This window comes from Empidonax traillii, unplaced genomic scaffold, assembly GCF_003031625.1.
Source record: "Empidonax traillii isolate 1590-97213 ecotype Southwest subspecies unplaced genomic scaffold, ASM303162v1 scaffold16:size2589160, whole genome shotgun sequence".
NCBI classification, from domain to species: Eukaryota; Metazoa; Chordata; class Aves; order Passeriformes; family Tyrannidae; genus Empidonax; species Empidonax traillii.
In genome coordinates this window covers 1202071-1224895 of record NW_020955209.1, presented here as the reverse complement: position 1 = coordinate 1224895, position 22825 = coordinate 1202071, and the positions used below count along the sequence as shown (strand labels likewise).

The window sequence follows — 22825 nt, the reverse complement described above, 5'->3', positions numbered from 1 at the left end:
AGCAGAGATCTTGTATGTAGTTCTTACCTTTGTCTTTTAATTGTATACCTTACAATCCAATCCATAGCTTTGAATGTTGGGTTTTTTCTGTTTTAGTACACCAGCACTCAGTTTTTCCCAGCAGTTTATTTGGAGACATTCCTTGGAATCTTTACAATTTTTTTACATCCCTTTAGTTTTTATAACATTAAGGTCACAATGAAGTTCAGAATTATGTGTGATTAAGAGCTTGTACAAAACTCATGTAGCCTCTCTCCAAATTAAACAGTTGTGCTCTGTTGGAATGTTTTAATCTGTTTCTGCTTAGGTTTTACACCTGTAGCTATCAAAAGAAGATCCTTTATTCATGGTACTAAGTAGTCTGATACTACTTCATAACAGGTTATAATGACCATAGAAACCTGCACAGTCTTGCAGTGGGACAGAAGTAACTTCTAACGTTACATGTAAGACATTTACTGTCATAATGAAACTTTAGATTGAGAACGGAAGTCAGTTATTTTGTCAGAGATCATAGCAGATGGCAAGGTTTGTATAAGTATCAAAAAGCATGTATCAGGAAAAGTAGTACTCACGGCATTTTGTTTGGCTTATGACTAAGTTGTTTGCTTGTTCTCTGATAGGTGTGGGTTTTTTCTACGTCTTTTCATAGAAATCGCATAAATGGGTTTGCAAAATGGAGGTTTTGCTGCTTGAAAGGGTTGCAGACCTTTAGGGCATGAGGGAGGCTTTCATTGATATCAAATGATTTCATGATAGTAAAGCTTTAAAAAAAAAAAATCTAATTTGGTAAAATCTTTCCTTTAACCAGTAATACTTATCTTGATTCTCATTATCTTTTCAATTGGAAACCCTTACTTGCTGTAGTTTAAACCCAAAATATCTAAGAATAGAAGACTAAAGACAAATAATAATGATGCTGAGACAGCCTTTGGGAAGGTTGGTTTATATTATTTTCAGTAATGCTGCTCTTAGTATTCGTAAATATTTTTAGGTTTTTTTAAAAAAAGTGGATGCAGGTGTTTCTAGTTTTTTCTGTTTGGTTTGTTGGTTTGTGTGCCGATTACAGCTCTATATATTTAAAGGAATTTTCAGAAAGTCTTAGGAAGGGTGAGATTATAATTTAATTCCAAACAAGGAGTTAATTCCTGCAGTTTTAATGGAATTTTACAGTACTTAGTGACAGACTTTCATACGTAGAAGTAACTGATTCTAAAACGTTCTTAAGATATATTTAACTCCTATTTAACTACCCTGAATGCGTTTAATTTCCAATAGTGGTGGTAGAAGTCAGCTTTGCGTTCTAATCACTTGCTTTTATATCCCTACGTAAATACCTGATTTAACCTGGGTTTGTATTGCAGTGGATGTTTATTCCCTGTGTGTTGTCACATGGTATTCTTGTAGATACGTAAGGATATATGGGTGGATAGTAGGAAATGGCTAGGCATTGCCTTCAGTGGGTAGACTTCCTCCTCTTAGTCTCCATACCTTCCATTACTCCAAATTATTAGAAGAAAATTCTGTGAACAGAACTGTCTAGATTGTTTTTTGTCAACATGAAGTGGATGAATTTGTTTTCCTACAAAGAAATGTATTAAATTATGACATCAACTAAGAAAATTAGTCTTAGTAGCAGTTAAATGTGACTTGGCAAAGTTGCTGCAGAAAAAAAATGCATTTAATAAAGTGATCTGATGTGTTTTTCAGTGAAGGATTGATAATTTTAAAAACTCAAAAGCTCTTTCAATTGTAAAGCTTGTCTATTAAAATACATTTCTAAAGAGTAATATGAATCATATCTCCTGTGGTGACCAAATCTGATGGAGTGTGTGGGAGAAAGAGATGGCAAAAATACGAGCATTGTACTTGGGTAAGTCAAAACTAAACTAACCACAGGTAATTTTAAAAACCCTTGTCCAGCACCTCTTCTAAGTATAGCAGCTAAGATTGGACCAGAATCCTGGTATCTGTTGTAGATGATGAAGAAAAGGGCGGAGTGTCACTAAGGATCAAATAGTTTGCAATTTTAAGTTAGCTAAGATATCTTGGAGATTTTATTACCAACTGTCAAATTCTGTTAACTGTGTCGTATGGAACTTACGCCAGAAGAAACTTTGACTTAAGTGGAAACTTTTTCTACCAGAGACAGTTTAAAAATAGGGATTATATTTTTGTGACACTTACTTTGATGTGTAAAAAAAAAAAAAAGTTCCTCACTTCATCCCTTCAGAGGTGTAAGCTGCTTTGTTTTCACTTGACAGGTGCACAAAACCTTTTTTGCCTTTTTGTCTGATAATACTGTCGAATAGACTGCTTTTTGCACTTGTTCTTTAATAGTAAGAGAGAAAATAATAGTAATGTTTTGAGTATATTCTGAATTTTTCATGTCCAGTACTAGAGCTAGTTTGACTTGTGGAATTTTCCCGTGTGTTTTTAAGACCAGCTGATGTTGCACAGTCTAATTGATCGAACTATATGACTGATAGATGGCAGGAAGTTTTCATCAGTCTTTGTCTCCGGGCACTGTGACAGAGCACATTAGTCAGGCACTGGAGAGAATTCTCTACGTGCTGATAGTGACTACTCTGATGAACCTCTGCCTGCCATCCTACGCTGCAGATACGAGCACTCTGAGTCTCGGTTATTATACACTTAGATTGTACTCATCCCTCAGTTTTGGTGTCTTGCACTCTGCCCATGTCATGCTCACCCACTTGCTCACTCTTCCCCGTCAATCTTCCTCCTTTCCTCTGGAGTCTGCCCTACGAGTATATTTGATTTAAAGTTGTATATAGCATTTCATTCTTGGGAATAAAATGACAAAAGTATGGGAAAGAAAATGCATGAAAACTCTCCATGGCAAGTTTTGAGTTTAGATTTCTAGAGTTGCAATTGGCCTGAGGCAGGTTGGCTGTTGTGTGTTTGCCAGCCCAAGATGATCTAGGATTGTTTGTTTGCTTGTTCCTTTATTTGGGTACTGGAAAATGCCATGGTATTGGAATGAGCATTTCCTTTGCTTCTATTTTTGGAGGGTTTTGAGTAGTTTCTTAATTTTATTCTCTAATTACATAGTAGGCCTTAACTTTCAACAGCTTTTCCTATCCTAAGTCCCTTAAGATGTTATGATTAAGTCGTACAGTCACAAATTGTTATGACGTTTATCTTCCTGAGTGACACGAGTGAAATTCTCCATACTTATATGTCAGTTGGATGCATTATTTTGCTCTTTCTATCAAAGTTGCAGTATGGAGATGTCTAAATAGACTTGATTGTTTACTGTTACCTGTCCTCTAAAAATAGCAAAGTGGGAGTGGGAAATGCAATATTTTAGGACATTATTAATATCTGTCTCATTAAATGAATCAGAAGCTCCAGCATGGCCACTTCCAAGCAATTGAAGGGTTTTTTATTCAAATTCCCACACTAATTGGCAGAGCTCAGGTAATCAATTGCAAAACCCATTAAAAGTATGCAAATCAGCAGCACAGTTTGGCCTGTGTTATGACAACTATTCAAAAGCTGATCAAAACAGATTGTTTGGAAAGATACTGGGTCCACCTATAAAGTTTTCAAGTTTTGTGTTAGTAGGTTATTAAATTTTTCTTTTGTTAAAAGTTTCCATTGCATTTCAAGCCTGAATTTGTCTCACTTGAGTTTCTAGATTCTGTTTTGCCTTATACCACTTTAAAGTCATCTGACTTTCTGACCTCCCAAGTTCACTTACAGAATGATTTCAGGAGCTTCAGTTTTCTTTGGTAAGCAGAATCAACTGAGTTCTTTAAGCCTCTTGCTTACCACTGCTGAAGTTGGATTTTTAGTCATTCATTTTCAAACTCTAGCTGGTATTTTGATAATTCTCAAGATTAGTGTTGAAGTTAGGGAGACTTAGAGGCAAAATGTGTAGTTGATAGGATATTAGACCAAAAGTACTTCAAGCACTGGTGGAATACTTGAAACTTCAAATCTGAAAACTTTTATGAAAGAAGTTGAAATGTAATGACTCTTCAAGCAAAAGAACTAGAAAATCTAGTTGACCTGTCAACCTGAAGAGGGCAACACAACACAGCAAGTTTCAGCTTTTGTTGTCTATTGGAAAATGCTCTTGAACAGACCTGTGTGCAGTACCTTATTTAACTTTTTTCTTAGTTATTCAAAATTTTTTTTTATGAAGGACCTGCTGAAAACAGATCAATTTCTTTATTAAAAACTTCCTTTTACAAGGAAGAAGTTTGAGTAAATAGGAAAATTGTGTGAAATGGTGATTGATTTTGTGTAACAGCTGGGCTCAGATGAATTTCTGTGCTGAAGAGAAACAAATGGACTCTGGTTCATCATCAGTTGAATACACAGAATGATTTATTCTAATAACTGATGGTTCAGCGCTAAAGAAACAGAAGCACACTTTCACCGGTTTTAAATTACTTCAAAGCTCTATGGATGAGAAAGTTTAAAAGCCTGGTTAGGTAAATCTGTTTTCCTAGTGCCTCATAACTGGGGGGGGGGGAGAAACCTGTCTATCAGATATTGCACCTGGGCAGCATGATCTGTAAATTCTTGTTTTCTGAACTGGATTGTTTTGTTCTGTGCTGAAAGTAATAGCAATTTGACTAGGTGTCACCTTCAGTTGAAGGTCACTGTGACCACAGTTGAGGTTCCAGAATTGCATAAGCTTTTCTTATCCATCTAAGTGCACAGTGAAATGGCTGGCTCAAACCAGCTCTGTTTAAGATGACTTTTTTTACATATTCTATGTTAAGGAATGCCCATGCAGATCTCTTAAGAGACTTAAGGAACCTGTGTGGAACATCAGCCTTGTGCCTTTAAGAATTTTGGTACAGGATGGGAGCTGGAGCTGTCAGAGTTTAAAAGAAAAATTCTGAGGTTATAAACTGTATTTGTTGTCAGAAGTGTGACTAAAATTTCCATAAATATGCCCAAGTTGTCTGTAAAACTGTCAATCTGCCTAGTTCAAAGCTATAGTACAAGTTGCACAGTGCTCAGGGAAGGAGATGCAGAAGAGATGGGGCTGTAAAACCTCGATTTGGGTCACTTCTCTGAGCCATGGTTGAGCTGTTACCAAGCAGAATACTTTTAAGGTAGCTCAGGCTTGTCAATAGAAGCTGCAGCGAGCCTTCTGAGTCTAATGTAGGTGGAGCTTGTATACAATGAATAAAGTAGTTCTGCTTGTATGAAGAATAGTTTGTTGAGGTCCTGAATTGCATTATAATTAGTTCAAAGCAGTTTAGGGATATGCTGTATTCTGCATATTGGGAAAAGCTGGGTAATATTTTCTTTTTAAATCCTTTTTTATCTTACCATTCATAGGATACTCTTAAATCTCAGAAGAACATAGGTGTGTAAAAAACCCAGTAGTATCCTAGTAGTTACTAAATTAATTTGTGTAAACACTTTTATAGATTTTTTTTTTTTTTAAGTCAAAGTACATTTTGAGTTGCAATGAAATAATGAACACTTCTGGTAAAAAAAAATTATCTATTCCTAATTTGCAAATGCCTTAATCTTACCAAATGTCATATGCACTCCCTAATTGCAGATTGGTAGTTACTTTTTTTAGCAAATTGGTTTTGTATAAAACTCTTCATTAGTTGTCTTTTCTTTGAATGGATAATAAAGTTTGGTATAAATAAGTTTATGTAAATGTTCATGCTACAAGTTTGAATTTAAAGTGTGGGGTTTGAATTCTTGTGGCTCTATTTCCCTAACCTGTTTTATTTATCTACAAGATAGTACTCTTGTAGGTTTGTATATCATCCTAAATTTATTAGGAAAAAAAATTGAATTTTTTTTTTACCTCAGCTTTGAATGTTAATTTTTGAGAATATGAATACATTGAGAGGCTGTGATGAAGAAAATTAATAAAACAGTAATTCAGTTGAGTTAGGTCTGTATAACTACTATTAGATCTTATAATTTAAATGCAGTGCTCTTTATTATATTGCTACCTTTCTTCTGATTTGCCACTTTCACCACATACTTTGAAATGTGGTCAGGTTCTTATTTGGTAGCAAAAGAACTTTGCCTACCTGACAATTACAACCTGGTACTATATTTCTCTGATATTAGCTCTCTGTTNNNAAAAAAAAAAAAAAAAAAAAAAAAAAAAAAAAAAAAAAAAAAAAAACCCACAAAAAAAAACCAAAAACAAAAAACAAAAACACACACACACACAAAAAAAAAAACACTAACACCCCAGTTGGTGAACTGCTTTACTTTCAGAAAAAGGGAACAAGCAAGTATGGAATTTTTTTCTTCAGATAAATGAGGAATGTCATCTCTGAGGATTATTCTGTGGCTGTGCAGCATAAGCAGTGCCTATTGCTTAGGAATAAAAGTAGAACAAAGCCTGGCCTGTAATGATGATGCAAATCTCTGCATAGATGAAAGTCACAGAAGTATCTGTTTTGATTTGTCAGTATCAATATGCCATCTTATTTATCCTTTGCTTATTTTTAAGTAAAATAGGCGTAAAATGGAGGGTTAGAAAGTACAGGCGGTATTCAGGATTTGGGAAAGTGCCGAGACTTCTATTTACACTTTTTAGAAGACTGAAAGTGAATTCTATACAGGTAAATGTGGAATGGAACAAACCTATAAGGAATTGGGATATGACATCATATTCTAGGAATACAATACAAATTAACAAAGAAATACTGGAAATTTAGCTGTCCTTGAATATAGGAATTCCTTCTAGTTAATCATTATTGTAGAAAACTAGGATAATTATCGAATTTAATAGTTTGAAGTAGATTGAAAGTGGTGTATGAAGTATTGTACTCTTCACTGCTCCTTCTGCTTCTAGGAGCTGTACAATTCACCTGAGATTAAATAATGCAAATTCAGTTGTTCAGAGAATGTAGTGCTACTTCACCTGCACAAGAAAATTTAATGGATTTAATGTCACCAGGTGACAGCCAGAAAGTGATTCAGCCACTCTTGTTAGGTATTTTAAGTGGTATTTCTGCATCTTTTTGTATGGAGGTGGTAACAGAACTTTTAACAATACATACTCTTGCTAAAAATGACCCACCAGGTGTAACAAGATATTTACAGTGAGACCTATGACAAGGAAAGCTAAGTGGTATCCTGAGCTGCTCTAGGATGAGAGTTGCTGGCATGTTGAGGGAAGTGATCCTTACAATCTACTCAGCACTGGTGAGACCACACCTGGAGTCCAGTTTTGGGCTCCCCAGTGCAAGAGAGACATGGAGCTACAGGAAGATAGTCCAGTAAAGGGCCACTAGGGTGATTAAGGGACTGATGCATCTAATATGAGAAGAAAAAAAGGCTGAGAGACTTGGGACTGTTCAGTTTAGAGAAGAAAAGGTTCAGGGGGATTTCATCAATGTGTATAAATATCTATCTGAACATCGGGATATACTTTGAACACAAAATCAGTGTGGACAGCATGATGCATCTTTAGAAACAGTTACAGAAACTGAAGCAACGTCTTCTATTCTGAACTACTGCAATATACTCATCCCATTAAATTTTAAATCACAAATCTGTTAATGGTTGCTTTTTAAGTAGGCATTTTTTTTAGGTTAGTAGAACATGTAGGACTTTAACTTTCAGAGCTTTTACGTGGTTCTGGTTACTCATTGCTATTACAGAAAACTTTTTCTAAAAGTTTATAAGAAAGCATTCTCTGCCAGTTTACATAATGTGGAAAAGGGTGATATTTTGAATGGTTCTTTAATATTTTTAAAGATGAGCAAGTAATGGCCCCCAGCAATGTATGGGAGAATTAACTGAAATAGTTGCTGTACTTCTCTGTAGGTTTATAATAACGCTAAACTATTGTTAGTTGTGTAGAAAGTTAGGATAGAACTGCAGTTGCTTCATAGAGTGTGCTCTGTTCAAAGAAGGGCTTCAAGGAAGACATGAGTTGTTGCCCACGCGTGATTAGGAGGATAATCCTTAACCATTCATGATCAAAAATGATTCAATATTATTGTATAGACTTAACTGTAATAAGCCCTACAACGTAAAATTTTTAACCTTATTCCAGATGTGTTTATAATTGTAGTTGTGGCTTTCATTTGACTGCAGTCTTGACTAAGATACTAGGTAATTTTGGCATTATTACTTGCATCAATTCTTGACATAATATTTGCCACATGTTATGGTGGCCGTTGTTATGGACTGTTAAAGCTAGAGACTGTTAAAGTGAGAGAACACATCATATAACTGTCCTTGCTTTTAGAACAGTGATCATTAATGTTCAAACCCTAAAGAATTTCCATTTTGTGTAATACTGTTAGGAGTGCTTTCAAGAATAATAGAATTTTCACTTGATATTGTGATTCCTTGATATCTGGGATTGATAGGATGATTGCTTCCTCGTCTAAGAAGTTTTACACTTTAATGTCACCAGGTGACAGCCAGAATGTGATTAGTTAAGTTTTTGTACTTTACTAAAAAGTACACATTTGTCATGACCATTAATATGCATATGTGTGTGTATGCATAGAATTATCTTAAGCTTCCATATACTTCTGCACTACTAATTTAGGTGACTGCTGTGAGTGTCATTAAATGTATGAAGTGTAGCCTGTTTGTTTAATCTTCTTTTGCTGTTGTTGTTTCAAGCCTCTTAAAAATACTACAGAGTATAAAATTCCTGTCCATCACCATAAACACATCTAATTTCATAAGGAAACCAAAGCTTCCTTCTTATAACATAAATGAAGAAATTCTAATACTAATTTTAGTACCAACTCAAGGAAAAGTTAAAGGATTCATTTTTTCCATAAGTTACAATCAGGTATCTATTGTAATTTTTACAACCACTGAACTAGATAGTTTATTAGAGCAATTTAAAATGGAATATGGGAAACCCAAGTAATTTGATTTATTATATATGTTGATTTTACAACTTGTTCTGCAACCCAGAGCACATGCTGTCAGTGATTTGATTTTGTGGTATTCCTAGATAGATGTGTTGGGCATGTTTATACTCCTTTTTGTCTTATGGTTTTTAGTTACATGTTGGACATATAAATCATTACTTAGTTCTTTTATTAAATAAAAAGTTAATTGATTCTATTTTATAATGAGATGTACCTTATTCTCTGAACAGTGATGTTGCAGATAAGCAGTTCAAAATTTTGAATGATGACAAAAGCAGTGCTTATTTAAAGTGCACAAAATCATATCTAGAGCATCTACTTGGAGTTTGCAGAGGCTGATTAAAGAAATACTAGAAACAGTCTTTTTTTCAATGTTGTTCCAGTCCTAACATCTTGAAGAGTAAAGTGAAATAGAAAATTTATCAAAGGTATAGAAAAAAGCAGTGGGGTGTCTGGGAGAAGCTCTCTATTGCTTGGAAGATTTGAAGACGAGAAGAGGAGCAATCATTACAGGAAAAAGGAATATCACATTGTCATGTTTTATGTCTCTTGTAATAGAAGCTCGAAAAATACTGATAAAATTTGAAAGGTGACATTTCAATTAGATAAAACGAGATCATTTTTATGTGTGTACTTTAGCTCATTCAGCTAAAAATTACCCTTATGAAAGAGACAGAGTTTACTAAAACAAAAACCAACCAAACAAAACAACAACAAACCCCAAAAAACTCCCACCCAGAAATATTGCTTTTTTTACACAATTAAGTACTCGGTGATTCTGGTCCAATATTAAGCAAAAAGAAGTCAAAGGAACCCACCCAGAAACACCAGCAGAAAAACAGCATTTCAGCACCAGTGGAAGAGCAGTATTTCTGATGGGGATTTGCAGTATCTTGTTTTTGGACAGGCATGGTATTCTGATGGTTCTGTGACTACAGCAATTCATCATCTTTTCAGCTAGTCACTTTTACATTGTGCATTGAGATTTTTAATTGAAAACATTTCTACAAAGTAGAATGCATCTTCTAAAAATATGAAAAAAATATTTTTGAGCAAATATTTTTAAAAATTTTATTTTTAAGGAGTAGTAGTTAATTGTCCTGTTTTTTCTTTTTTTTTTTTTTTTTAATGAAATAACTTACATCATTATGTAAACTCTTATTATTACTTTTAAAGCTTCTTGGTTGAGTTTAAATTGGTTTAAACAAAATGGTCCTATGAAGTTAGGAGGGCTTTTTTCAGTGTAAAGTGGTTCATTACAAAATGGCACAGACTATGAACTTGACAAGTTACTGAAAATATAATGGAATATGTAGGGAACTCTTCAAGTTTTACAGTTTTAGGCTGCCAGCTTATGCACATGTGGGAAATGTAAGAAATTTTTTTTTTCTTTGTGGGTTCAATATGTATGGTGACTTTTATTTGCTTGAATACTGAATAGCAGCTGAGTGTTTGGGCAGAAAATCCAAATCGTTTCTTCTAGATGAAAATACTGGTAACTGTGATTTTTCCAGATTAAAACCTAGCAGTTCATGGGTTATGTTTTTCATTTTAGGATGCATCCTGTATAAAATATATGACTAATTAAATTGTGGATTTCATGCAGTGTTTGATGTTCTGTTGATTCTGAGAAGGACCAGGCAAGCTGACAACCTTTTTTTTTTTCCCCTCTTCTCTTGTCAGGATGATAGGGGGAAAAAGTTAAAATTGTTAGCACAGTATGTAACTGTATAGCTTGTCTCTAATCCTGAGAGGCTTTACAATGCCTTAAAGGGAATCTTAAAATTTACCCTCACCTATATTTCTTGTCAATGCCACTATACCTGAATAGGTAATTTTAGCCTGTTTTTTTTCTCACTGTCACTTTCCTATCACTGTTATGGTTTAAACTTGCTTAAAAAAGAGTAAAGTTTTCATTTGTTCTGCAAAGAATGTGATTTGTGGTCTATGTAATAATGTAGAAAAATGAGAAGTTGCAGTTAAGTCCAGCTTTCTAGAAAATTTAGATATTAATATTTGCTTTCATATAAATTTAATAATTTGATACTAAATTGTGGATAAGATCAGTTGAAAATGCACTGCAATTTTTGGTTCAGGTGATTGTCTTCATATCCTCATATACTTGAAGCCATTTCCTTTGTAGATGTCAGCAGTTCCTGATTGACTTTCACCTGTTGTGTCCTTCAAATGCATCCATAACATTTTGAACAACTCACAGTTACGTGGAGGTTAGACTGTAAAATAAAATAATTTAAAAAGCGCCACATTCTGTTGAAGCTTTGATAATTTTAGTAGGAAAAACTATGGATACTGTATGAATACATGCTTTAGGTCTGATGTAGATTATTTAAAATCATTATTAGTTATGCAGCGATGTCTTTGTGGGTTAGATTACAGGTAGTACTTTTTTGCATTATTGGTTAACAAATATTGTACGAAACACCACATTATGTAAGCAGTGATTCATGGTGGCTATTCCTTCATGTGTTGTAGTAAATGGAATCACAGAACAGTTTGAGTGGGAAGGAACCTTTCAGAAGTCACCTAGTTCAATCCCCCTACCATGGGCAGGAACATCTTCCGCTAAACCAGGTTGTGCAAAACCCTATCCAGGCTGGCCAGGAACACTTCCAGGGATAGCAATATTAGAGTAGAAAGCTGTAGTCAAGTTGGGCTTATATTCTTACACTTGAAAAAGGGTGATGGTAAGATTTTTTCTAAAATTATTTATACTCCTGTATGACTAAGCTACTTTGGAAAGTTATCCTACAAATATTGTGGATTGTAGGATGGGACTTTTCTTTTGACTGTTTTAATGCAGAAGGCATCTGCTGCATGTGAGGGAAGAAGTGTAAGCATGTTGGGGTAATACTGTGCCTGTAGGATTAGATTTGTGAACCACAGTCTTTGTGTAAACAACATCCAGTTACTTTTATCATTTTAACATTGATGAAGACCAGTGATTTTTATTTACATTACCACATCTGTGTTGCTTAACACTTAAAATACAAAATTGAATTCATTTTCTGTAATGTTTCATGATAGCAGCTAAGGATATTGTTTTACAGCAGTCAGCAACTATGTAGGAGACCTGAGAAAATACATCTTTGGCTTTTTTTTGGCTTTTCCCTCTCTATTATAACTAGGGAAAAGACTGATCATAATTTATTAATAAGAAATGAGAAACTGCAGTACACAGTTGGGAAATTTTTATCTTAAAAGTCTGATAATGATAACAACCTTTGCCTGCATACTTCTAGTGTTTATTTCCACTTCTGCTACTTCAGGTGGTAAGCACTTGGGAGCTATGACTAGACTGCTGTGAATACCTCATTATTTTTTAAAATTAAACTTGATACCAAATTGTTTTGGCTATAACAATGTTTTAAGGGAGTTGTCATTTTTTCTATGTTTCCTTTGGGTGTTGTTTATTGTTGTTGCTGTTTGTTTGTTGGTTTGGGGGTTGTTTTTTTAGTGTTTTGGAAGTACATTTCTTCAGTATGGTGTGCCAGAGTTCCCTTCTCAAGTGTGGATCTATCTGAGGTGGATCCTGCTTGGCTGTGTGCTTGCCATCATTTTTCAAATGTTCAGACATTTCATTAGCACTGCTTGTATCCAGATTTTGCTACCCTGAGGACATAGAGAAACGTCACCGCAATTTTAAAAAGATAAACAAGGAGGATCTGGGGAACTACAGTCCACTCAGTCTTACCTCAGTGCCCAGCAAGATCATGGAGCAGATCCTTCTGGAAACTATGCTAAGGCATAGGAGGAATAAGGGGTTCAGCTTGTCTAGCCTGGAGAAGAGAAGGCTCTGGAGAGACCTCCCAGCAGCCTTACAGTACCTAAAGGGGCCTACAAGAGGGCTGGAGAGGGACGTTTTACAAGGACTGTGGTGATAAAACAAGGGGGAGTAGTTTTAAACTGAAGAATCCATGGTTGAAATCATTCTGAATTGCTTTGTATATCTGCAGCAGAAGTAGGGCATTTATGTTCTATATGTATTATGACTAATTTTTTTAAGTACGCAGGCTGTCTGTCCAAGCACAATACTTTTTTTTTTTTTTTTTTTTTTTTTGTAACTGTACTGTTTCTTGCAGCTGAAATAGTTTGAAATTTTTTACTTGAAATCTACTGGAAAAAAGTTCACCTGTCTTGACCTCTAAGCGTACTTGTTTGCTACTGGAAGTGCCTAATGTTCTTCTAGATGGAGGAAGATAGAGTATTGCAAAAACTATTGGATATTTGTTACAGTATTGCTTTGACTTGGCAAAACATAGGTGTATATTGAACTCCTGAGTTTGTGCTTACTGCCTGTTTTACTGAAATAAAGAATTTATTAAAATGTTTTGTTTAAGAAGATCATATTCCCATAACAGAAGATTTGGTGGTTTTCTAATGTAAAAAAAAAAAAACCAAAAACAAAACCACAACAACCCACTTTCATATCCATGACACCGGCTATAAATTATCTTCACACTTTTTTCTGGGGTGACAGCTTACTTGCAATTGTTAATAAACAAAAACTCCCCTGCATTTCATGATATAAATGAAATGGAAGGCAGGGAAGGGAATGGGGAAATTCCAGATGCTTCTTTTCCTGCAGTCTTCCATTCTGTCCTGTATGTTCTACCTGTCTTAAATGGTAATATTACATATTTGCACAGTCCTTAAATTGTTGTTTTTGTTAACTTTGTTATTAAAACAGGCAACAACAGAGAGACCTTTTATACAGAAGCTGTTTCGACCAATTGCTTCAGGAGGGCAGTTGCATACTTTGGGAGACCTGCTAAAAGATGTGTGTCCTGGTGCTATCGCCCCTGAAGGTACTGCAGAAATAACTTTTGTCCAATAAGATTTTTTTTCCTGTTGATTTATTGTTTCTTTTGGTGTGGTTTTGTTTTTTAATATGGGTATTTTGGAGGTAGAACTAATCCTCAGTACCAGAGTTTCAGATTTCACTCCTTCCTGGCTCTTTATTGTACCCTGCTTTATCTGCACTGTTTTGAGAGGATAAGACTGAGTCCTTAGCTGCTTCTGAAACAATAATCTCTAGAAGTTTCATTTTTAAATTTGTCTACTTCTTTGCCATCATGCTGTTTTTAATAAAAACACTAACATGTTATTTTCTGCACTTTAACAAAAAATTCCTTAAAGCATTAGCAGAAGTTTTGTTACCTCTAATTTTATATTGCAAAAACTTTTCATATGTAAAACTCCAAAACTGATAGAAATTGAAGATGTTTTCAGAATGCCTTTTTCCCTGTTGAAGTCCAGCATTTTAAAATGTACCAGAAAGAGATTGTTACAAGTATATAATACTATATGTATGATTACTAAGTAGTATTGTGTGACAAGATAACAATTAGTTCATGTGGCATTATATAATTTCGTACAATAGCATTTGTTGATGAGCACATTCAGAAAAAAAGCATTTCTGAATGTTATTTTAGCCTGAAAGATTACAACTACTGGAACTCTAATATACTTTTTAGGTAGGATAAATATAAAAGTAATGTACTCTGCAAATTAAGATCAGAATTTTTTAATGCGAAAGGTTTTTCATCTGGTTCTTGCTATTTTCTTACCAGTAGCTGTAAATTAGTAACTTCTTTTTTCCTTCAGTCAATAAATCACAGTTTCTTTTGAGAAATGTATGATATTCTAGAGAAGACCTTGGCACAGAATTTCCTGGTCTGGAATCAGTGTCTTTTGACAGTGAAGCACTAAATATGAAACCAGAGTAAAAATCTACAAGATTTTGTTGCACACAGAAATTGTGTAATTCAAAATCAAACAGTTGTCATGGATTTCTCTAAGTATCACAGTCTTAGAAAGTGACTGAAGTGTCAAAGATACAAATAGATACTTGAATGTTAGCACAATCAAGGTTAGCCATCTTCAAGTACTTAACTGTCAGTATCCTACAGACAGTAATGAAAAGTTACAGAGTGAGTTTAAAATAATTAATGAGAAGGATGGATGCATTTTATTTTGGGGAGCAGTCAAAAGCGCAAATTAAATGAAAGAAACTAAAAACGCATTTATGCAAAAGTTATTCCAGTATATAGTGGATGATAATTTCTACAAAGTGGATTTGCCAAAGCTGCGGGTGGCAAATGTGCTAGGTACTGCCTTTATTAAAAGTCTGAATGTAATGCAATTCTATCTGACTAGCAGTGATTGTGCTTCCCATCAGCAGGCCCTCTTTTCAGAAGTTGACAAAACTGCCAGCCTTTAATATCAGAACAGAAATATGCTGTGCTAATTGCTTGTTTCATCTTTGTTAAAGGCTAGAAAAACTTTGAAGGAGCAATTTGAAATTTAGTGGATTTCTTTGTATGGGAATATGCTTGTCTGTTCCTGTATGCACCTGCCCAGTTTCTACTGAGAAACTTAGAACTGAAGAGTTTGATCCCTCACGAGTGTGAGCTATCTAGAATTCCACAGATTTTCTTCTGTAGTCCAGCTTTGTATTGTAGTGTTGTTCAGTTGTTTCTCTTGTATTCTGAGTGTTCTCATGGTATGTAACAGAAGGAAAGCTGTCTGAGCTAAATACAGAAAATAACGTGGACCCTTGAGGAGTTATGGGGATGGACTGATACACAGAGGCAGTGAACAAATAATTTGGAAGAAAATGACAGATCTGGGAATCATTAAATGTGATGGGGAGAGCGACTATAAACAATGTGACAGGATGAAAGAGATTGGGGAAAAAGCCAAAACCTGACATAATAAATGCGAACACCTGGACAGAGTAAGTGGGATAGGAGATGATAAAAGGATGAGGGAGAAAAAGAAGCAATGCTTGTGGAACATACATAGAGATCATGCAAGGCATCTGTGAAAGGGTAGGGAGTAGAAATCCTGCTGGACAAGTGATTTGGAGAAGGGATTTGGAGGAACAAGTTGAATCAGAAGTTAAAAAGAAAGACAGTTTGCGCTGGCAGAATGAGACACTGCAGGGTGGTCAGGTGGAGCTGGAGATGGTAAGATAAAGGACTAAGGAAAACCTTTTCAGGGTTTGCTGTACCCCAGATAGGAATAGAAAGTAGAAAATTAGGAATGGCAACATGAAAAGAAAAAAAGACAAACATGGAAAGCAAAAAGAGAAGCAGCACTAGAACAAAATGATAGGGATGATGTGGAAAGATTCAGACTTAGTGGAAAGTGACCTGAAAAGATGGATGTCTGTGATAGCAGTGATTCTTACTGCTGAGCACATGCACACAAAGACAGTACAAAGAGGTGTGAAGGGCAGTGCTGGTTTAGACTTGACTGGCTGAGTTCATCATACTCTGTTCACTAATTATTCAGCTTAGCCAATAAGTGAATTTGGTTGGCTTAATCCACTCAGTCATTATTCAGATGTAATGTGCACCATATTAAGTGTTCATGCTCTAATATAGCTTTGAGCTATTAAGAAACCAACTAACCTACCAGACTACATAGTGCCACTTTTGAGTTTGGCCTGTAGAAACGTTGACAGCCATAACGAGGACATTCTTCTCCCTTTTCCAGCAAGTGAACTAAACTCTTGGGACTACCGAACCACAGCACATCTGTGCTACTTAAATCTCCATTCAGTCAGCTCATTTTCTCTCTGACAATGGATCACAGAGTTTAACAACCTTCATCTGTCAATACATGTTCCATCAGTTCAAAATACAGAGGAGATATGGCTGTAGGAGAGTTTAATTTGCAAGCACTTTTTCAAACCTGAGATACTATGTGTAGATGTTTTCTTTCTAAAGTAGTTGTCTCCATTTGAAGTTGAGTACTTGAAATTTAGAAGTTGTCAGACCTATAAACTTCCTGGACAATCTTAATTTCTTTACACATGCACACTGATCATTATTGAGCTTATAATAACTCTCTACCTCTCATCTCCCTTTGTCTTCTGCGAGACTTTTGTCTTCCTGTCCAGGCTGGGCATATTTTAGTGTCAGGTCTTTGTAGTGAAAAATCACAGTCCTGATTCTTGAAAGGATGAATGGAGAATAAATGTGCTTCAGGAGGTATTGTAATTTCGGCAGCTGAATACTGCACCTTTGGGAATAGAATTCAGTTCTTTTTGCCCTGGGGGATTCATTCATATGTGATAGTAGGCAAGCTGAGTGTTACAAAATCACCCATTTTATAGAGCAGCGTCAGAAAAGTTCAGTGATAAACATGAGTGTTCTGTCCCACCCTCTAAAAAATTAATACTTCTCACCATAGTACCTCTTTGAGACTCCAATGTGTAATCTATGATAATACAATCTTTCTACAGAAAACTTGTTAAAATGGTTTCTGAAGGAAAAACAGTTTGTGTTCAGACATTAAAAATAGTCCTCTTTGGACCTTTTCTGTTATTTTCTAATTTTTGTTCTTGTAAACTTAAATGTTTTATCTTAATCTTCACTTTATTCTGACCAAAGCATTAAAATACTGAAACAAACCAGAATACATTATGAAAGGTATATTAGAAAACGATGGAAAACTTTTTCACATCTGGATTTTCAGACTTCATTCAGTGTTATCAAAGCTTAGATCTCAATTTTTCTGAATAAAGGGGAAAATTGTAGTCTCTTATCAAAGATATGCTTAAAGACATAATAGGTACTGGAGAAGCAAGTTGTTTTCTGACTTTCTACTCTTCTTTACAAAGTCATTTAGATCTTTTTTCAAACTGTTTTTAACCTCCCTCTTTAGCGAGTTAAGTAATTGGTGACATCAGCTGCATCTTTTTGTCAGTGCAACGCAATCAGTATGAGCTTCTTTCTTTCTGTTTTTCTCCATCTCTTGAATTATTTTTTTCTTTTCCCTCTATGGTTTTCTCTTTCCTGATGACTTTTCATTCAACTGGAAGCTTCATGGTAATTGTGGTGGTCGCTTGTCTATGGTGGCATCCGTAACTGAGCTTTGTGCCGTGGGAACACAGAGGATATATGGTTTTCAGACTCAGCATTTGTAGCCATATATGCAAGCTGTTCCTGCTGCCAGATTCTTAGGGACCACCACAAGAAGAGGGAGGGAAGGGTTTCGAGAACCACCCACAGTGTCTATATGCCTTTGCTTTAGGAAACATGGATGTAATTAAGTCTCCCTTTTAACTGTGCTGAGAAAAATATTTCAATGAAAAAATGTATTTATATATATGTGGATTGAATATATGCATTGATTACCAACTGTTGAAAACGTGGTGTTAAGAACATTTTCAGAAGGAGAACAGGTGGAATAGTGACATTAAAAGATCGATAGTGAAAAAGGTATTTGTAAAATAATTTGTCAATATTATTTTGGACTGTTGCAGACTGTGGGTAACTGTTTAGAATACTGTGTTTTATTTTAAATTAGCTTATGAAACTATTTATTCAAGGCTTTTATTGTTTGTTGAAGTGCTGTAAAAAATAAAAACTTGAGCTGTTATCCCAACCCCTGCTTTCCTGTCTCTCCTCAAACTGATCCTTTATTCAGTTATATATTTTTTTTCTGCTTAACGAATTCTGTACAGTGTTCACCTTTCCGGGTTGCTAAATAGTTTCATCTTCTTAAGCTGTTGATCAGAGCAAAATTGATGAATAGAAGTTTAAGGCTTTTTGTCATGGGCATTGTTATACCAAAGGAAGGAGTGGCTTCTGCTTAGAGTAGGAGTGTTAGCTTTATCTTCTCTTGTCCTTAATCACCGCAGTGGAGTTGGAGCAGAGAATATAGAAGTTTGGAGCCCATTTGCCAAAATGTGTATCAAGCATTTTATACGGTAGTAGTAATGGTCTGAAAGTGTGAAGAAAAGCAGTACTTGGAATAGAACAAGCACTGAGAAGCCAGTATAGTTCTTAAAACTTTCGGCAATTACATTAATTAACTGTAAAGGGTACCCTGTTTTTCTAAAGCAGCAAGGAGAATGTGTCTGCCTTTGTTAGTAGCAAACACAGAATCAGAGAATGGCTTGGGTTGGAAGGGACCTTAAAGATCATCTAGTTCAACCTCCCTGCGATAGGCAGCGACACCTTCCATTAGACCAGGTTGTTCAAGGCCCCATCCAACCTCGCTTTGAACACTTCCAGGGATGGGGCATCACAGCTTCTCTGGGCAACCTGTGCCACTGTCTCACCACCTACTGAGTAAAGAATTTACTCCTAATATTGGATCTAAACCTACCCTCTTTCAGTTTAAAACGATTCCCCTTTGTCCTGTCACTTGACATGCCCTTGTATAAAGTCTCTCTTCAGCTCTCCTGTAGGCCTGCTTTAGGTACTGGAAACATCTTTAAGAATAATACAAAGTTCAGAGAACCTTCAAAGAAGATGCTCTTTTTTTCACCTTACAGTACTACTACTGCAGTACTGTACAGTACTTCCCCCTGGAAGACTAGGTTAGAGCTGATCTAATATAACACTCTCTAATTTTCTGTCTAAATGAGTATTTAGACAGCAAATGTGTTAAATCAGGTGTTTTCTCATTAGCTGAATAGTTTTTGTTTTTACATGGTACCTATTTATAGCTGCTTCACAGGTGACACTTTTGATTATGTGCCAACAGAAATAGAAAGACCAGGTCATCACAGAAAGGACATCACCTTGCATTTAATATTGATACATTGCTTCAGTTTTTTTCTCTATTTTTATCTGGGTAGAGCCCTTCTCAAATCTTCATTCGTGAAGCCTAGCCATGATGATGATATCCTCCTGTGTTGATGTGAAGTTTGGGAAGCACTGAAGTCCTTCTTACCATGTTTAATAAATACTAAAATAATTTTCAAACACATACTAATCTAGTAATCACTTCCTCTATATTGCAGCCTGCTGTGATCAATCTTTAAGGCATGTTATTTTTTGGTTTTAGTTACTGCATTAAAAATAAATTGTATTTTATCAGTTACACAGCAGTTCATAAATTAAAGATCCCTCAGCCCAAAATATTACTGTAGGTAAACCTATGTTGTATATTAGTACGTTTTTTATTTACTGTATTTCCATAATTATTGTTTACTTCAGTTCATCTAAAGGCTGCATACAGTTGAAATCCAATTTGGGAGTTCTGTGGTATACTTAGCTTGCTATTCATGGACTATTATTCCTGACCTCCCAGAGTTGCAGGAAATCCTTACTGGAAGATGTGGAGTTTCATTTCAGTTTTCAGTCTTATAAGGTAAAACATTGCAAGTTCTGTACTTTGAACATAGTAAGCTGTGTTTAGTTCTCAGCTGTGATCATATTCTGTTGAGGGAGTGGGAGAGTGCTGTGTGCTTGTTTTTTTGTTCTTGCTTTTCCCTAGTTGTTCATATGTAAACCCATGACAAGGTAGTTATTTAGATTCTGGGCAGTGTTTCATTATTTCTGATCCTGATTGCAGCATTAGGTAAGAGGGGCACTTATTTTTTAGTTCTCTTTTCAACTTGTGCTGACCCATTTTATTTTCTTTCATGTCAATGTCTCTTTTCCTGCTCATGTTCCTTCAACATGTATTCTAGCAATATATAACTCTTGCTGTCCTTTCTTACTCTTTTAGTATCTGCTTTTACATCCTTTAAAATTGGCCATTCTTCTTCTTTAACTGAGCTCACTGTAATTTATATAACTAATTTTCTAGTTTTTCAGACCTTAGCTGATTTTCTAACAGGAATAGATCTAGTTCTTTGGGGAAGTAGTTAGTCATTATCACTTCTGCTTTAATTTTTTTCTTCTTGTTTTCCACCTTTTTGTCCTGTGATGTTCTATTATCTATACTTCTGCTTCAGTTTCCTTGTGTTTTCCAACATTTTTTTTTACCACTTGATATGAAAATCTAAACTATTTCAACACCTGGGAAACTATTTCGACACCTGGGGACTGTGCCTCTCTATCAGCATTTTCCATTTCTCAGTTTCTCTTGGAATTCAGTTGTCCTTCAAGATGCCTAGTGTCCTGGTTACTCAGTGAAGTCCAGAATAAAATTGTCCAGTGTCCCCCTTTTCATTCACCATTTTTCACTCTTGAAATTGTACAAAGATCCTTTCTGGCAACAATCCTGCAGTTTTACTTCTCATAGACTGTGCATCATGTAGTTTTGACTCTAAGCTCATGACAGAGGTTTTTTTAATTTTAATATGAAACACCCATTCATAAGGACTCCAGGGTTAGAATCAGATTATTCTGATTATTCATGCTACAGCTTGTCAACTCATTGTCTGATCTTTTTTCCTGTGCTTGTGGATGCCACTTGCACAGACAAAAGTTGGTTCTTTAATTGGACAGTTCTTGTGTGGTAAAGTGGAATTGTCTGCAGTAGTTCCCAGTTCCAGAAAATTAGGCAGTCATTTAAATAACTTCAGAGCTATTGCTATTTGTGGGAAGATTTAGTGGATGATGCAGGAACAGGCTAAGATGAAGCTTGATCCTACCCATGGTCTCTTAGACTGCATAGTTATAGTTTCTGTGCAGGTAAGGGAGAAAAGATGTTAAGACTCTGTTGTTGCCTGTAAATATAGCATAAGGCTACAAATCTGATATTGTAGAACATGTTACTTATGGGTATTCTTCCCCAAGCTGCCAAATAATAAAATTATCAGTGCCTGAAGGAGATAGCACCTATTTTCCCCAGTGTCTCTGATCTTCTGTCTTACTGAGATTAGGTAGATTAGGCCACCTTCTTATAGCAAGACTGTCATTTATGACAGATAATAAAATAAAGTGTTATCTATCTGTTGCTTCGGGGAAGTCACGCTGCATTTCCCCATGGTTTTCTGCATGTGGTGGTAGTGTTCCTCATGCCAATTAAGGGACCTTTGTTTCCAGAAACAACACCAGTTCCAAAGTTCTGGGTTTATCAAATTTGAAAAAAAAAAGTGAATAATTCACAACAATTGGAAAAAAAAAGTTTAGTAGACATTTATGAAGTTCCTGTAAAAGAATATCCTAATATTGTAAACAGTTAATTTAGAAATAGTGACTCATCTTAGTAGGAGAAGGGGAGAAATACGGTATGATCTTATATAACTACAGAGTAACAACTACAAGAGGAAACAGTGTTGAGTTCAACAGAGTGCTTTTAAGATACAAAGGGTTAAAATGATAGAAAACAAAATTGTTCTGGGGGAGGGAATGACTTCTTTCCTCTTCCACACCAGAAACGTAAGAAAGACATCAGGCATAATACAAAGATAAAAACTGTATAATGCAGAAGGAAGCAGTTTTCTTCCACTGCTATCATGTCTAAACAATTCTGGATACAATTTTAATTTGCCAGTGCTGTTGAAGTCTTCACAAAACTTGTTTTGATTTTTGTCTCATGCTTCCTTGAAGACTCAAATGGTAAACATTTGGACATAATGACGCAAACAGTAGGCTATCAATCAATCCCAGTTTTCACAGCATTGTTGTTCATTCAGAAAAGCTGTGTGAACTGACCTCTTTCTACAGCAGTGTCATTAGTTCTTTCAGAAATAAAACAAGGATCAAAAAGACTTCCAGGATTTTTCTCTTTAGACTTGCTGTACTGAATAATTTTGTAAAATTAGGATCAACTGTTTTCAATTAGCTCTCAGCTTTTTTTAATGTATATTGTAAGAGAGACTACATATTAATTGTGTTTGTTCTTCCTCAGTTTTCTAAGCACTGACTTCCAGTAAATTAGTCAAACAAAAAATTGAATTTAGATTAGATTTGTCATGTAGGCTCCTAATTTTGATGCAAATGACAAATAGGAGGTAAATGTATGCAGCGTGAATGTCTTTGGATAGAGACGAAATATGATAGGGCTTGCTCTGCCTGAGGTTAGCATTAACTTGATGTGGGGCTTACTGTGGGAGCTGAAGCAGCACCAAACCATCCCAGTCCTTGCTGCTCCCATGGTGAGCAAACTTAGGAAGCCTTTGCTCCTCATGTCTAGCTGGTAAGTCTGACTGCTTGTGCTCTCTGCTTTTTGGTGCTGTGGAGGTACAGTGCTGAAATACTTTCCCAAGCCATCTAAATTTAGAAATATAACAAGCC

At 35.5% G+C, this 22825-nt stretch overlaps 1 protein-coding gene across 4 annotated transcripts in view; it reads left to right on the top strand.

Moving 5' to 3' along the window:
* The window catches only part of ATG5 (autophagy related 5), a 61684-nt gene that overhangs the window by 31749 nt on the left and 7110 nt on the right, over positions 1-22825 (top strand). For all 4 annotated transcript variants that reach the window (XR_003572512.1, XR_003572509.1, XM_027895225.1 and 1 more), the window contains exon 7: positions 13582-13699. Coding sequence is in view for 2 of the 4 variants with exons in the window: in XM_027895225.1 (XP_027751026.1) it covers positions 13582-13699 (118 nt within the window). In the remaining 2 variants the exon portion in view is untranslated. The remainder of the gene's footprint in view (positions 1-13581; positions 13700-22825) is intronic.